The sequence below is a fragment of the Bombus fervidus genome, chromosome 10 (assembly GCF_041682495.2).
Source record: "Bombus fervidus isolate BK054 chromosome 10, iyBomFerv1, whole genome shotgun sequence".
Classification (NCBI taxonomy): Eukaryota; Metazoa; Arthropoda; class Insecta; order Hymenoptera; family Apidae; genus Bombus; species Bombus fervidus.
The window spans coordinates 11,326,614-11,342,487 of NC_091526.1; the positions used below are offsets into that span (position 1 = coordinate 11,326,614).

Sequence of the window (15,874 nt, forward strand, 5' to 3'; positions counted from 1 at the left end):
TAACGTAGGTAAATCAACCTTCTTCAACGTTCTCACGAAAAGCCAGGCTGCTGCTGAGAACTTCCCCTTCTGCACCATCGATCCCAATGAAAATAAGTATTCATATCTTTTTCTTATGCATGCTTATTATAGACTGCGGATTTCTGTGCAAATTTATATTTCTACAAGTAAAGTACAAAAAGAAAGTAAAGAAATGGAACTTGGCTCGTTTCGCTTACTAAAAGTTACGACGAGCACTTCGCTTAGGAAATTTTCTGTATTTTTCTGTATTATATTAACTTTACCTTTAAATTTCATCTATGATTGCATATACATTCGCAGTCTAATAATCATAATAGCGATATCGTGTTGTACGTCGTAGAAAATCTTTTGTACAGCGCATGATATAATCGAATTGAAATTTAATTCAATTTTTACTATACAAAGCAACATTTTTTAGATGCGCCGGCCTAATAACTTTAATCGTACTTCGCATCTACCACTGCAAATATTTAACCTGACATTAAATCGCATATCGTTTGTTTGCAACTCTGTGTAAAAGATTTATATAGTAACCTAAAAATGAGATATATCCAACGATGTGTGATGAAACATCGCGTCCCAAGATAAAAGAAAAGCAGGAAGATGAGCACGAGAAGTTTTACGCAGATGCATCGTTTATTATAAAAAAGAGTTTCTTCCGATTCATCAAAGGATATCCTCGCCAGAAGTATTCTCCTTCCTGGCCCGAAGCTCATCGATGTGTGTATCCAAAAGCTAACTCTTACTACGTCTTCCACGAAGATACGAATCCATTTACTAGATTTCCCGCTAAGTGCGAGTCGAGAGAGTATGGAAATGTCCGAGCACACTTTGAACCCTCTCAAGAACCTCACGAGATTCGCGATCCCTATGACGAAACCGAAGCGAGAAACAAATATCTGGCAAGCGAACCAACTTGTTTCGTCGTTCTGGGAAAACCTGACTTGAACACTACGAAACTTGCGACTATGATCGCGGACTCTTGGAATTGCGTTTTGATTTCTCCGTTATCGCTCATGAAACAGGAAATTCAGCAAAATAGCGAAAAAGGTAAATTCATGGCAGACGTGTTGAAAACAGGCGAATGTTTAGGTCCGGAAATTATCATGAATTTGATAGCGAGTCGTCTCAATAAAAGGGACGTGTTTCACAAAGGGTACGTTGTAGAAGGATTGCCGTTAATTCCAAACGAGACGCTCGATTATTCTTCTTACCCAAATGTTTCCACCGAGAAGCTGGATCCAGAAAATGACGAGAATTTTATGAAGATTTTTAACACGTCGGTTCCTAGAACCTGTAATACAGCGAACGAAGAAGCGATCGAACATCACGATGTGTCGGATAATAGCAAAGATATTTCGACTTCTCGCGATCAGAAGGCAGAGAATCAAGTATGTATCGTATTGGAAAATCCACGTTACGAACATTTTATTTCAAGTCAGATCGAAGATATTTTCGCAACGTGGCCCATAAAACCATCGATAATCATTTACGTAATGTGTCCTGACGCGGACACAACGATAAAGCGTGCACATTTTCGTATAGATCCGACAACTGGTCGCACCGTAGACACGAGTTTCGCTGGTATGAGCAGACATATTGAGATGTTATTTTCTCATAACAAAATGCAGAATAACATGAACGTTTCCTTTGAATTGTATCAAGAGTTGACGAAGGAAGAACGAGTTTTAGACGAGAACCAGGGGAAATACTTACTGAAACGACCTTCTGACGGGAGATCCAACGTAGAATCGCAATGTGCGATGTACAAACGTCTGGCACTGCCCACGATCGAGAAATGGATCTTGCTGTACAACCCACAGAACGTAATTCGCGTGGATGGTCGTACACCCGTATCGCTAATGTTTCAAATTTTTATCTCACGGATGCGCACATTGCCAGTGCCGCGTGTAATTCTTCCGCGAAGATTCGCGAATCACGCTGCGTTAGAATTCGAGGGTGAATCGCCAGTGGTACCCGTAACTGGCGACGAATTTGAAGATAAGTCGAACGAAGAAGCGTTTCAAGACCTGAGAAACAGAGAAACCGTTTCGCCTCTATTCCCTTGGAGACTGTCGTCCTGGAATTTTCTTTGTCCCGTCGAATTAACAAAGGGAAGGACAGCGGAAGGATTAGCGAAACACGCCGTTCGATTTATGAACAAAGTCTTCTTTCTTTCGTCGAACGACGCTGCTGATTTGTTTGTCGAAAATCCAAGAACTTTTATTTCTCCTTTGTCTCCCCGCCCAACCTGTAAAATCGTAGTATTTGGACCTGACTATTCTGGCAAATCTGATCTCTGCGACGAATTGGCACGAGCGTTAAAAGGCACGATAATAAACGCGAAGGAAATCGGAAAATCTTCGGCGAACGTTAACTCGTATATTTATTCGTCGGATCATGCGATTGTGGAAGCTATACGGAGCGTGCCGAGAGAAGAAATCGATATTGAAACATGGAGAGACGGAGGTTACATCGTAGACGGTATGTATCCGAATATCGATTCTTGGAAAACAATCGTGGAAGATTCGGAGATTATCTTCGAGGATGCGATTCTTTTGTTCGACGAGGATCCTTACGATTATTTGATATCAAAATGGCGCAAAATTCGTGGCATCGAAAAGGATGAGCAATTTGAAGAAAGCTTCGAAGACCTTGGAGATGAAGAGGGCGAGGAAGATGTGCAAGGTCTGGTCGAATATATTAGACACATTCAGAGGTTTGAATCGGATTGGGAACCGATACGAGAAAAAGCGATGGATACTTGCAGAAATCTTATTACCTGCGATGTTGGTAAAATCACCGATGTCTCGAAATACGTCATGGATCGAATTAAGGATCGTTACATGGATAAAGCAAGAGTTATGACTGACGAGGAGAAGGAAAGAGAAAGAGATCTTGCAGAATATATCGGCATGACCGATGGTACGGAAAATATCGAGGAAGAAGAAGAAGAAAGGGAAGGTGAAAGGGAAACGGCGGAATTACCTTCTAAGGAAGATAATCGTCGCTTTGGAGACACTAATTACTACTGTCCAGTGGCGTTATTAAGATATAATATATTTTGGAAAGGCAAAGAAGAGTTCAGCGCTATTTTTATGGATAAGATATATCATCTATCTAGTCTCACAGCTCTCGAGGAATTTTTACGTGGCCCGCAAAAATTAGGTCTTCCATTGAAAAGGCCTTTATCTTTAATTCCACCCCTTCGTATGAGTATCATTGGTCCATCAGGAAGTGGGAAAAGCACGTTGTCAAACGCGATATCTCGAGAATATGGTCTGCTTCATATAGATTACTTTAATTGTTTCACTGCGTATATGGAATCCCGTGGAATGCGACCATTATCCCACAGAGACGTTCTTGTTTTGTCAAACGAACTTCCCAATGAGGTAGAATTGCCAGCAGATCTGAGCGACGAGAGATACAACAGCGACTCTGATACAATTCTGACACTTATTCGAAGTTATTGGAGAGACGGTAGTGTGCTTCTTCCTGAAAGAATGCACGACGAATGTTTATCGCAATTTTTCGAAGGAATTTACAGCGAACACGGTGCAGTGTTCGATCAGTTTCCAAGTTGTCCGCAAGACGTGAAAACTGCTGTAAGAGAGTACACGGTGCCCGAGATAATAATAGAACTTCGTTGCGGTAGAGAGACGGTATCGGACAGAGTAATACCGAAATTACTCGCGTCGTGGGAACAAAATTTGGAAGAGAAGAAACGTATCGAACAATTACGATACGATACGCAGCTCGAAGATTATCGAAGAGATCGAGATATTTGGATAAAAAGGATGCTGCATGAGATGATCGGTCAAGAATATATCGGGGAAGAAGAAGATAACGCGGAGCACGAATACAAGAACGAAGACGATATACTCATGGAGGAATACATGCTGAGCGATGATACGGATTTGGAAGAAATGGAAGTGAAAAGGTTTGAATTAGAAGAAACGTGGTATCGAGAGAATCCTGAGCCTGTGCTGTTCACCGACTGGGAAGATCTGGAAACAGCGAGACGAAGAATCGAGCAGGAATTTTTCAGCAAGTATGAAACTGACTCTCAAAAGATAGCTGCTATTCGGAGCCTTCTAGAAAATGAATCGATACCGTATATCGTAATGGATGCCGAAGCAGATGTAAAAGACGTTTTGCTGCGAATTATGAGAATTCTCGAGCCTTACGTTCGTCGAGATATCTCTATCCTGGAGAAGATCTATACCATCGATCTTGAAACAGCCGACACTCTGCTTGATTGCGGCTATTATCTTTCAAGTTCCTTTGGCCGCTGGTGTCCTGTGCAGTTGCGTCAAAATAACGTTCCTCTGCAAATGTTTCTGCCACTGGAATCTGTGCAGGAGATTTATCCGGTCATACACAGACAATTTGTCTACTTCTTCGGCGGCAAAGACGCGCAGACCGCATTTTTAGAGAGTCCGTTCGAATATCTCGAACGAGATTCTTGCGCACCTATTATTCCATTCCGGCTCTCTATCATTGGCCCACCGAAATGCGGGAAAACGACTCTTGCGCAACGATTTGCCAACAAATATGGCGTGAAAGTGATAACGCGAGGAGCCGCTCTACGTTACATCGTCAAATATTTTCCTTGGACAGAGTGGGCGCAATTGACGGAATCTTCTCTTCGTGCAGGTCGAACGGTTCCAACGGAATGCGTAAACCGTGCCGTTGAAATGTATTCCATCGATCCTAATGTAATTTCCCAAGGTTTCGTGCTCGATGGTTTTCCCCTAAACCGCAAAGAATACGAGCAACTGACGTTTCTAGGTCTTCAACCAATGATCACTCTCGACCTGAAAGCGAATCTAGCTTTTTGTCTCGACCGTTCGTCTCGCGCATCCGACGATGGAACGATAAAACCACCTAGCTTCTCGAGTAGCTTTTTATCTCATCGCTATACCGTTTGGGAAGTCGATCAGGGACACTTTCGAACTTGGTTAAAAAGTTTCACTCAGAACGTAATAGAATTAGACGCGACTAAATGTATGTGGTACGTGTGGAGCCAAGCTGATCGACGCGTATGTTCGAGATACACGATCATCAGATCGTACTTTCGTGAAAGTGACTACGATAAAATTCACAGCTTGAAATATATGAGCGTCTCGCCGTACGAATTTAGGAGACGACAAAGCCGGTTCGAGTCCTATTGTCCTCTTTGCTTGTACTACGAGAACACGATGAAGACTTCGGGGCCTCCGGATCATCGAGGCACTATTCAATTTAGGGAACACTTCTACTGGATTTGTCCGCAACACACCGATGAATTTACTCAACACCCGCAAAAATATCTCCCACCAGCGAACAATTCGTATCCACCGGCAGATCGTCCGCGAATTTTAACCGAAACGATCGACTTGCAACATTCGTGTTGGGCTAAACGTTTGCAAGTCAGAGGATTTTGCTTAGTAACGTACTTCGATGGATTACCAAATCGCAAACTTGTACCTGGAAAAATAGTTACAGCAGTTTTGTACAAAGACAATCTATACCTGTTCTGTACGGAAGATTGTCGCGATAAATTTATAGCGCAACCCGATAAATACGCGAACGTTCAAATAAAATTTTTATATACGATGCCAACGATCGACGTAAAATCTCTGCCAAATGTTGGTTTCTTGGAACAAACGGTTTCCAAGTTAATAATCAAAGCTGTAAACGAAATCAGCGTAGATCGGCCGAAATTACCAGGTTTATCGCCTTCGGCTACCGCCGCCGTTTACATCGGTGTATACTTAAAGGCTCGTAACACATGTTGCGATTTAAAAGAAACTGAGTTGTACAAAACAATTAGCAGAAGAATGTACAGTCGTGAAATGATTATCAAAACAGCGACCCGAACGATGAAGAAAAGGATAAACCCTTTCATACATGCACCTGTATATGAAGATGAGGTTAATCCTACTCACAGATTCACTGGACAATTGTCTGTGTTATCTCGTATATATATACCTAAGTCTATTTCAATTTCGTTTCGTCGAACATCACCGACACAAATTTTAGCCGATCCCGAGATGGAAAATCAATAAAGTATTAACACATTGTGAATAGATAATATGTCCTATTATTTTCTATTACACATTTTATCGAATCTCGACGACGAATCATAGGACGAATAAATTAAATATTTTGTACTTTAATCGTGTCCAAATATTATTATAAAACTTTATATCTCAGTCTAATAAACAATTTGTAAATAGACAATAAACAACGTATAGATAATCTACTGTCTGACTGGAATTTCTTTTTCCAATATCCTATTATTTCTTTATTCCCTGTGTGAATATACGATGACGCGTGTTATTTGTTAAGAAAAATTGACCGTATTTGTCGTTTAACTAGATTTTATCTTTCAGCACGTCGCGTACCAGTTCCTGACGCAAGATTCGATTACCTGTGCGAATATTTTAAGCCAGCTAGGTACGTATCAAACCTGCTACTACATACCGGTGAAAATATTGTTCGATCGTAACGACAAATATATGATACGCGTTACTGTATTATTGAACAAAAGTGACGAGTCTACCAGAAAATGTGCCCTCGCAATGGGAAACGAGTTGGAATAACCATTGACATTTCCATACTCCTTTGCTTCTATTTTCACAAGGCAGGGATAGGGAGGAGAGAAAGCGGTACGTGATCTGCAATGCAGATTCGACAAAATTCGTCTACGCGACGTATAACTCACGTTGAATATCAACCGACTTCACGTACGTTTTTCTTTTACTCGCTTGTGGCATACTATTATTTAAGATAACATTTCGTGAGATATTTCTAAAACTTAGATTTATACGCGATATTGACTGGATTATTTTGCGTTAGAAAGATCAATGTATGCCCTCCGAGGAGGGGCTAGAAAAGATTAATTAAAATTTCACGTGACACTCGAAACTAATCAAACGCGATGAAAGTTCCACCGAAACACATGGAAACCGCTATACGTGCTGTGGTATGCATCAACTTGTCGATGAAAGCCGTGTTTACCGTGCCTCGCGTTATCACGCTGGCTCGTTCACACGACGAGATTGAATGTACAGAGCAGCAGGAAGATTGGAAAGCAAAGCGTATGTTCGGTTCACGGTAAAATATTCTTCGACGCTGTTGTCGCTGGTAAACAGTTAAACTTAACCATGGCAGAGCGCAAAAGAGAAAGAGAGAGAGAAATAGAGAGAGAGAGGGAGCGGCATAGAATCGATGAACTTCAAAGTATAACAAAGTAACGAAAAATTATCGAGTGAAAGACGAATCGAGTTTGCTTTGCGACACGTGCTTTCCTTGGAATTCAACTAATTTGAAGAGATTAAAACTCGCTACCGTGTTAGATCAAAGAGCGTGTCTTCCATCCTGGTCACCCATGGCACCCAACTCCGTAACACTGTCGCCAACGGCCAACGACACTGCAAAGTCCGAATGGCTGTCACGTGTCAGATGATTCAACGATCCCTAATGAAAGCCACCTAACATGGCACTCCCCTTCTTGCTCATTTTACTAACGCCTCTCTTCAAAGGCTAATTGTTTAATGATGCTACTTGCATTAGCATTTAAATACAGCTCGTTGTCACTACGACATCCTCGTTTAAATTCTAGGCGCGTGCATGTTACAGTGTAAATACATCATCAGTCGTATTCTATTCGTACTTACAAGAAAAAGTCGCGAATGCTCCCAGCTCCGATTTGGATGAAACTTTGTAGGCACGAGGAACAGCCGAAAATAGTAGATATATATATACGTATATCTTTTAGCCGCGGTGACTCAGGTTCGAAGGCTGAAACCACCCTCCAAAGTTCGATCTCTTAAGAGCAACAGAGTTCGCGACTTTTGCTTCTTGAACGAATCGAGAATCGCGATGAAACGCGTCCTTATTTACGGTTTCAGCAAAGTTCCAGCTTTCTTAAATGTCGTGGACATTGCTGGCTTGGTCAAAGGTGCCGCGGAGGGACAAGGCCTGGGAAACAATTTCTTATCGCACATCAACGCTTGCGATGGGATTTTTCATCTTTGCCGTAAGTCCAGCATAAACGTTCGATTCGATACGAAACTCTTTATATAGGAGCAAGCGACGACGTTGCTGTCCCAGATGAACAATAACTGATAAAATCGATTACGTTAAAGGGAAGGTAGCGTTGCCGATGAGATCGAGAGATTAGTTTATCATCGTGTTTGCTCCTTCCGTGCATTGCACATGCGATCATGGACACGAATTTATCTTGCAACACGCACGAGTAGCTTATAGACGCAAGAGTATTATACGTTGTAGCATTCGTTAACAGTTTTCATAGAACTGCATCGATTCCAGAAAATAAATTTCCGAAACTAAGCGAATTAATATCGCATTTTCGACGATCTGTGACGTAGGAGCGTTCGACGACGACGACGTTACTCACGTGGAAGGAGACGTGAATCCCGTGAGAGATCTCGAGATAATTAGCGAGGAATTACGGTTGAAAGATATCGAGTTTTTAAATGGTCATCTGGAGAAACTGGAGAAGCTCGTTGTCCGAGGAAACGACAAGAAACTAAAGCCTGAATACGTAAGTAGTAATTTATGTTTGAAGATTTGATGCGTTTTAACGTCGTTAACCCTGCACATCGAAAGAAATACATTAGGACGTTTAAAGAAACTCGTTCTCTTTTGACGTTCGGATTGAGAAACGAAGGAAATCATTGTAAATGTAGGCATATCGTAGAGTCTGAACGAAATTACCGAGGAAATTAAGAGAGCGCGGTCGGTACACTGCTTCCTAGAACGAATCAATCGAATTACCCTCTTTCCGTGGATTGACCCACGGCAATTTCCGATCTCTCCCCTCGTTCTAGACTTTGCAATTTGCTAAAACTTTTCGAGAGTTCCAAGCTACCTCCTCGTCTTCTCTCTCGGTCAAAGTAATAGAGAGGCGTTTCGTTAGTGTACAATCCTCTAATCAGAGTTCGATCTCGGGATTATTCCACTTGGTAGCGTACTTACTTACGAACTTACTCGTCTGGCCGACTATTATCGTTAGCGGAACACTGATCTTTTTCGAATCCAATATTTTCGCACGGTAGTGGTAAAAAATACAATCTGTCGGAGAAAGCTAACGCTTACAGATATAATCGAGTGCTTTTCTGTGCAGGATACGTTATTGAAAGTGAAAGGTATAATGGTGGATGAAAAGAGGCATATCAGGTTTGCCGACTGGAGTGCTACTGACGTAAGTTAATCGTATCGCTTTGCAAATGAAAAATTTTAATGCTATTTCGATGTTATTCTGGTCGTTCGTGTTTTTAGATCGAGGTTCTCAATAAATATTTATTCCTCACGTCAAAGCCAGTCATTTATTTAGTTAATCTGTCCGAAAAGGATTACATACGTAAGAAGAATAAATGGTATGTATATATCGTTTATTATCTGAGATTTATATGTATATTATCGTTATTTAACGCTTTAAACAAACTACAGTAGATCATTGATATATTAATTAACATACCAATTTTTCTTATGTCTAAACACTCACATGTAAATTTCAGGTTAATCAAAATCAAAGAATGGGTTGATAAGAACGATCCAGGAGCTATTTTAATCCCTTTCAGTGGAACTTTCGAAAATAAACTTTTCGATATGGATGACGCGGAGCGTGCGAAATATCAAGAAGAGAACAAAGTTACTAGGTGAGTAACAGTGTCTATAATTCGTTACATAGCTCTATCTGTAACTTTTAAATGAACGCGAAACTATCTTTATACTTGCAAATGAAACGACCGCCAAAATAAGCAGTGTGTTGCGTGAATTTAAAAGAAAAGAAACAAAAGAGAGGGGGAGAGAGTGAAAGGATGGGAGAAGGACGAACGTAAAAATCGTAAAATTCGTAAAGCCTAATCCTCCCCTGCTTTAAAACCTAAGAAAGTCAGGTTCCCATATTTAGCTATGCACCAGGTTATCTACTAATGGTAATAACAATGGAGGGCTCGGTTTAAGCGTCTAGACTAGCCCTACTTTCATGTAGGGTGACCAATAAAAACTGCGGCATCTTTACTGTGGCGCATTATATTTTTACGAACGGCTATTCAAATTCTTGCAAAATTGCATAAAAACCCCTCCTATCCTCCCGGGCACACCGGTATAACCAGGGAGACGAGTGGAATGAGGATCAACCGGTTCAGTTGGCTAGTGGGTCATTCGCGAACAAACTCAACCCGTGTTATGCACGGTAAACTCGATCAAGTTCGCGTACGTTTTCAACATTGTTACACTGTAACATACTATATGTTATACCGATAAAAGTAATCGACGTACAGAACTATAATGCGTTGGATAAGGAAAAATTTTGTTCGTTATATAAATTTATGTTGCAATTATTTTGGACCGAGGGGGATTGCATAATTATAGCTAGCGTGGAAAATATAAAATCGTTACCAATGATACCTATAATCTAGCATTGATGGTTAGAAATCTAAATTCTTCGGCAAATTTTGTCGATCCCTCGAAATGATCGTATAAGGTAGGTTCTCTTGGTAATCACAGGGGACAAACGAAAGATTTCTAGATACCGCGATTTTATTTCGAGACCGCAGATAACCAAGGCGCCGAAGTAGATCTCGGACAGAGTTAGAGTGATAAAATTGCGGTATTAAGTCGTTCAGCTTTATGTGTATTCTCTGAAGTCTCGAAGTTCGTCGGGCTCACGGAACAGGATGGCTTCCCTTCTTGTACCCTGTCATTAGACGATATTCGGTTCGAGACAATCATATTCCACAGTCCTGTTTTTTGGCCACCCCTTCTTTGAACCAAGAATTCATTTTTTTCTGCCCCCCCCTCCCGCCTTCTTTTTTCTAATACGAGTTGAAAATTTGCTGTTTCATCTTACGAATCGTTTTTAGCGCGCTTGACAAGATTATCGTTCAAGGATACAAAGCGTTGCAACTACAGTACTTCTTTACAGCGGGACACGATGAAGTGAAAGCATGGACGATTCAGGTAATTCAAAATGATCTTTTTCAATGTTCTTTCATGATCTTATCCGTGAATCTTTCGTTACTTCAGAAAGGTACAAAAGCACCTCAAGCTGCTGGGAAGATTCACACAGATTTTGAGAAAGGATTCATCATGGCTGAAGTCATGAAATTTGACGATTTTAAAAACGAAGGATCGGAAGCAGCGGTAAAGGTGAGTATCGTACCGTGTGATATTTAACACCAATCGAATGCTTTTATTTTCCAACTGTTCTATTATACGTGTATGTAAATGTGGCTATATTAATCATTTTCTTTTCTTTTCACTATAGGCCGCCGGAAAATATAGGCAACAAGGACGAAATTACGTCGTCGAAGACGGAGACATCGTTTTCTTCAAGTTTAACGCTGGTGCTGGATTAAAGGATGCAAAGAAAAAGTGATGGCACGTTTTACTCATCTTGTTGCTCGTTCATCTGTACATCAACATGATCGCCATGTTTTGTTGCACGCGCGATTTGCGCATGAAACGATCAAAATCGCTTTCTGATACTTCTTAATTTCACTTTTCGTTCAATTTATGATCGTATAATATCATAGTTGGTATCGATGATAGTAACGTGTTTTTATAGCAAGATTTCGAATTTGACTCAAATAGATATTTTTATATGTTCTATTACGCTATAAAGATAAAATATCCTATGCTTATACGATCGAGGTAATTTGTCAATTCTATCGTATCAATGTTGGTAATTACGTATAGATAGTACATATACCTTTTCTTTTATTTTATACAAGATCTTAATGACGGTAACTTGCATTTCTAAACAACAATAAATGTAAATAAATGATAAGAGCTTGATGATATAATACGCTGCTTTCTACCACTCGGAATAATCAGTAAAATCACAAAACGATCATTGTACGTTTTCTAATGTTTCTTTGTATATTTCCATATTTATTCTAAATATACTTCTTTAAAAGATAACTATCTAATACCTCCTCCCTCGAGAATAGTAAAATCGTGTTTGAAGCTTGCTTTGTACATTTAAAATATTACAATTATAAAGATAACTATCTAATCTAGTTATAATATAGGTATTTTATCGTATTTTGTGTCGTACGAACTGAATATCAACGAAATATCCTCTTTATATCATGCTTAAAGGGGAAAAAAGGCTTAAATTCTCGTACTTTTAATTATATGCTAATAAATGTAATTAATATCAAGTTTAAACGAATTACTATAGATTATTGTATATTACAATAATAAAAATTACGTATTTGGAACTTCACATGACACAATATTTGTACGTGCTGTGATTATTCCCAATCGATGATCACTGCTCAATAAAAGTTTCTATTGTTATCTACCCTATGAGTATTATCAGAGTAGGAAGTTTCTACCAATGCATCGAAAGACAACGAGGATACTTTAACGTAGTTTACACGTTGAAAACAGCTATTATAGAAACATAAGTGTAACGCTGACATGGTAAACGTATAAATTATTGCTACCGTTAGGATGAATTTATAATAAAAATGTAAAAATTAATAAATTATAAACTATGAAGATTGAAAAGTAGTTTCTTCCGTATATCCTATATTTTCTAGGAATTCTCACTCAGCAAGTGGAGTCGACTCTAAGCAAATGAGATGCATATCGTTCCTGTACAGTATTCTAATTTTACAGGAACTAAAATCCTGAAAAAAATTAGATATTTTGTTGCGCTCTGCACAATTTAGAACAGTACGATAGTTCTATCTGTCTCTCGCTTATACTATAGTAAAAATACAAAAGGGAAAGAATCCGTGATCATACCTTTTTTCCTAGAAAAATTTTTAATCAAATTTATTTCTGTATAAAATCATTATTATTGGAATATTTAATATCTTTGGTATATTTTGAAACTAGACACTTATCATCGTGTAAATTTCATGGCTTTAATCAATGTCGATCAATGTTTCGTTCAAAAGTCGATATTTTAGCCATTGATAAAATTTTATCTCATCCTCGAGAAGCTTAAATAAAATATCTCTTTCTCGTGATTTCAGCGTGAGTGTTGGATCGGAAAAGTGCCTTTTCCTCGGCTCTAAATGAAATGAATTGAAACTAGATTCAATCTGAAACCTTACCGCCTAAGTATACCTTATTATAATTACTTACGAATCTTTCTGTAACTACGTTTAGCACCTCGAAAGAAATATGGAAATTTGTATTCCAGTACGTCTATGGATTGTTCCATGTAATTTAATATACCGACAACAGGGTACCATTCAACGATATTTGCCTTTGCTCGTTCTAACGCCCATTTATTATTTATCTTTCTACAATTGATACGCGATAAATTTAAATAAAAAAGTTACCATGTGCCACAAAGATGTAATTTATTAAATACTCACGCGCATCGAGGATCTTGACCACAGAACGTAGGTATGGCTCTATGAAGCATGTCACTTCGCCTTTCACGATATCTGAAAAGTAACAAATGCATCTTTAAGTACAATTAATAGCTGTGCACCACGTAAGCTTATTTACATTCATAATATACCAGTAAGAATTGACAAAATACAAATAAAACGAAAAGTTCTACCGAAAAGAAATTTGATTTTTACCTCCGCAAATTGTGCGCACATATAGGATTTCTCACTAGGGAAATAAACGTCGGAGACTCTCTTCCGAACTTGGAGAAGTTCAGGAATCTAACATCTCCGTCGAAACTCAAAGGAATCGCTTCCTGTCTAATGATATTAGTAATTTCTTCTACTAACAGTTCCTACAAAATAGTTAGCCAAAGTTATTTATAAACTGAGAAACGCTGAACGATCGGCGTCTCCTGTATCGTCTAAAATTGCAAACTAAAAATGTCACGATGATTATTTACCATACTGAAAATACATCGAATCTTTTAACGTTTATCAACTTTCCTATCGTATTTCGCGCAGTCGCGCCACCTCTATCTGGCTTTAGCTAGACTTGCTCCAAATAGGTATTTCCGACTCGGCTACTTTAATTGGAAAGATGAAAGTGGCACAACTTCGATTGCAACACTGAAAACCGACTCTGACATGAGCGTAAAGTGCAACAACCACTACATGGTACTATGATTAAATTTTCCCAAGATTTATGCGGCCAGTGAATCAGCAGCTGATTCATATTTCTTACGTTATTGTTCGGCATTCGATCTATGCGGTTGCCATTTGAAATAGTACTACCATTATTTCGTGTTATTGGACGAGCATTAATATCGAGAACAGTAATTCAAAAACTATCTTATGAACGTCGTGTACGAGATTATACCTCTTGCAGAGTTGATAGAAGCCCATGATCACCAGGTGGTAATCGTATATGTTTAAACGCATTGTAACCCTGCAGACGTTGTAGGATCAAGACTAACAATTCAGCTCCAGCATCAGGTACACGCGTCAGCATTAAAACATGCTGGTTCATTTTAGGCAAACTTCCACGACCACCCAATTCAGCAAGAGAAGGTGTAACGTATCGATACGTCTGCACAATAAATCACATTAATGATCGTTGTATCATAGCGGCAGCAACAAGCTAGTAGTTTAAATTAATAAATAAACTGACAGATTGCGATGGATTTATACATGCAAATTCAAGTTTACATGAAAACGGCTAAAAGAGTAGAAACTAGACAATAATTTGTTTTACTTAAAAAATATTATAACGCGTACTATTGTAATTTGAATATTTTATTTATCGTTGCATATTATATGCATTTTTCCATCTTTTCTTCCCATCTTTCCATCTTTTAAAAATCTCTAATCTATTAATAAAATCAACAAAATGTGTAAAGTATTATACGTAATCAGGAAACTCTCCAATTCTCTATCATACGCAATAAACTCGTTTGTAAATCGTAAAAGGGAAAGATCGCTTTCCAATAATTACATCGTTCACAGACGCACTTTCACTGCACTACAATCTAAACCCGACCACTATCCTATTGGAAGAGAAAACAATTCTCAAACAGTACCATATCAAATTGTATCGAAAGTCGAAAATATTTCATAGAAAATGAAAGATTTCACCGTATACGTATACATACATTGAAATACCTAGTTTGCCATCGTCTGAATCGTTTAATTGGATACAATTTACCTGACCTTTATGGACTTCCTGCTCTCCAGCGTAAGGTTTTTCTATGCTACTTCCTGTATTGTTTACAGTTTCCACTGTTGATTTCGAGTTTAAAACAATGAAGAAAACTGTCAAGCAAACAGCGACACTAGTTAGCAAGCCACGATTTCGCCGCATCTCAAAACGAGACTCGACTGATTGTGATCCTTCGATGACGGCTATCTTTCTTCTTCGGATACTATTTTGCTAATAATCCTGATCACGAACATCGAAAGTCTGAGTCACGGATTATCAGCGTTTGTTTCTACCAAGTAACTAAAGAGAATGTCAGTGGGTCAGAGACTTCGTACTGCTTGATCCCCACATCTTCACCTAAACTCCCACCAATAGTGGATCTCACGAAAAGCGAAACTTAGCTTTTCCAGATGCATTTATCGCGTTCGCCGCATGCATAAACCGGGGTTTTCAACTAAACATCTGAGAGGTTTAACCGACTCGAGATATCAACAGAATAGACTAGAATACAAGTGTTTATGCATTTTGATATTCTTACGAGCGTAACGAAGGAGCTGCGAGCTAAATAAAAATTCGTTTCATCCGCCAAGTATTGTAGATAGTACTTTACATTGGGTATATTATACATTTTTGGTTGTTATACGCTTGTTGTTAAACTTTTGTACCTTTAAATTCTTGGGAAGTGCGAAATAACAAACCATTTCCATACGACATTTAGAATGTAGATCTATTCCTGTTCGACTAGGTTGCATCCTTCGTTTCTGTTACAAATTTTGTAGTG

The 15,874-nt window shown here is 39.0% G+C and overlaps 2 protein-coding genes across 2 annotated transcripts; one reads left to right on the forward strand and one right to left on the reverse strand.

The window, feature by feature from the left end:
* The first annotated feature begins 401 nt into the window (after positions 1-401).
* Positions 402-11,961, forward strand: LOC139991591 (adenylate kinase 9). The gene is made up of 10 exons (XM_072011813.1): positions 402-5,680; positions 6,385-6,462; positions 7,920-8,047; positions 8,400-8,575; positions 9,158-9,235; positions 9,313-9,410; positions 9,552-9,692; positions 10,902-10,998; positions 11,065-11,187; positions 11,306-11,961. The coding sequence occupies exons 1-10, from the start codon at positions 579-581 to the stop codon at positions 11,414-11,416; spliced, it is 6,132 nt and encodes a 2,043-aa protein (XP_071867914.1). The 5' UTR covers positions 402-578; the 3' UTR covers positions 11,417-11,961.
* On the reverse strand, positions 11,741-15,757 carry LOC139991590 (uronyl 2-sulfotransferase). Its single transcript, XM_072011812.1, has 7 exons — positions 15,100-15,757; positions 14,275-14,484; positions 13,590-13,750; positions 13,377-13,448; positions 13,141-13,301; positions 12,796-13,066; positions 11,741-12,677 (listed from the first exon to the last, which is right to left on the reverse strand). Exons 1-6 carry the CDS (start codon positions 15,253-15,255, stop codon positions 12,918-12,920), a joined length of 909 nt encoding a protein of 302 aa, XP_071867913.1. The 5' UTR covers positions 15,256-15,757; the 3' UTR covers positions 11,741-12,677; positions 12,796-12,917.
* Positions 15,758-15,874: the final 117 nt, after the last annotated feature.

Coding starts and splice junctions, on each gene's coding strand:
- LOC139991591 (XM_072011813.1), top strand. CDS start 579: ATGTGTGATGAAACATCGCGTCCCAAGATAAAAGAAAAGCAGGAAGAT. Junction 6,463..7,919: donor GAATATTTTAAGCCAGCTAG/GTACGTATCAAA, acceptor TTACGGTTTCAG/CAAAGTTCCAGCTTTCTTAA. Junction 8,048..8,399: donor TGGGATTTTTCATCTTTGCC/GTAAGTCCAGCA, acceptor TCTGTGACGTAG/GAGCGTTCGACGACGACGAC.
- LOC139991590 (XM_072011812.1), bottom strand. CDS start 15,255: ATGCGGCGAAATCGTGGCTTGCTAACTAGTGTCGCTGTTTGCTTGACA. Junction 14,485..15,099: donor AGGAAGTCCATAAAGGTCAG/GTAAATTGTATC, acceptor TTTATTGTGCAG/ACGTATCGATACGTTACACC. Junction 13,449..13,589: donor TGTGCGCACAATTTGCGGAG/GTAAAAATCAAA, acceptor GTTACTTTTCAG/ATATCGTGAAAGGCGAAGTG.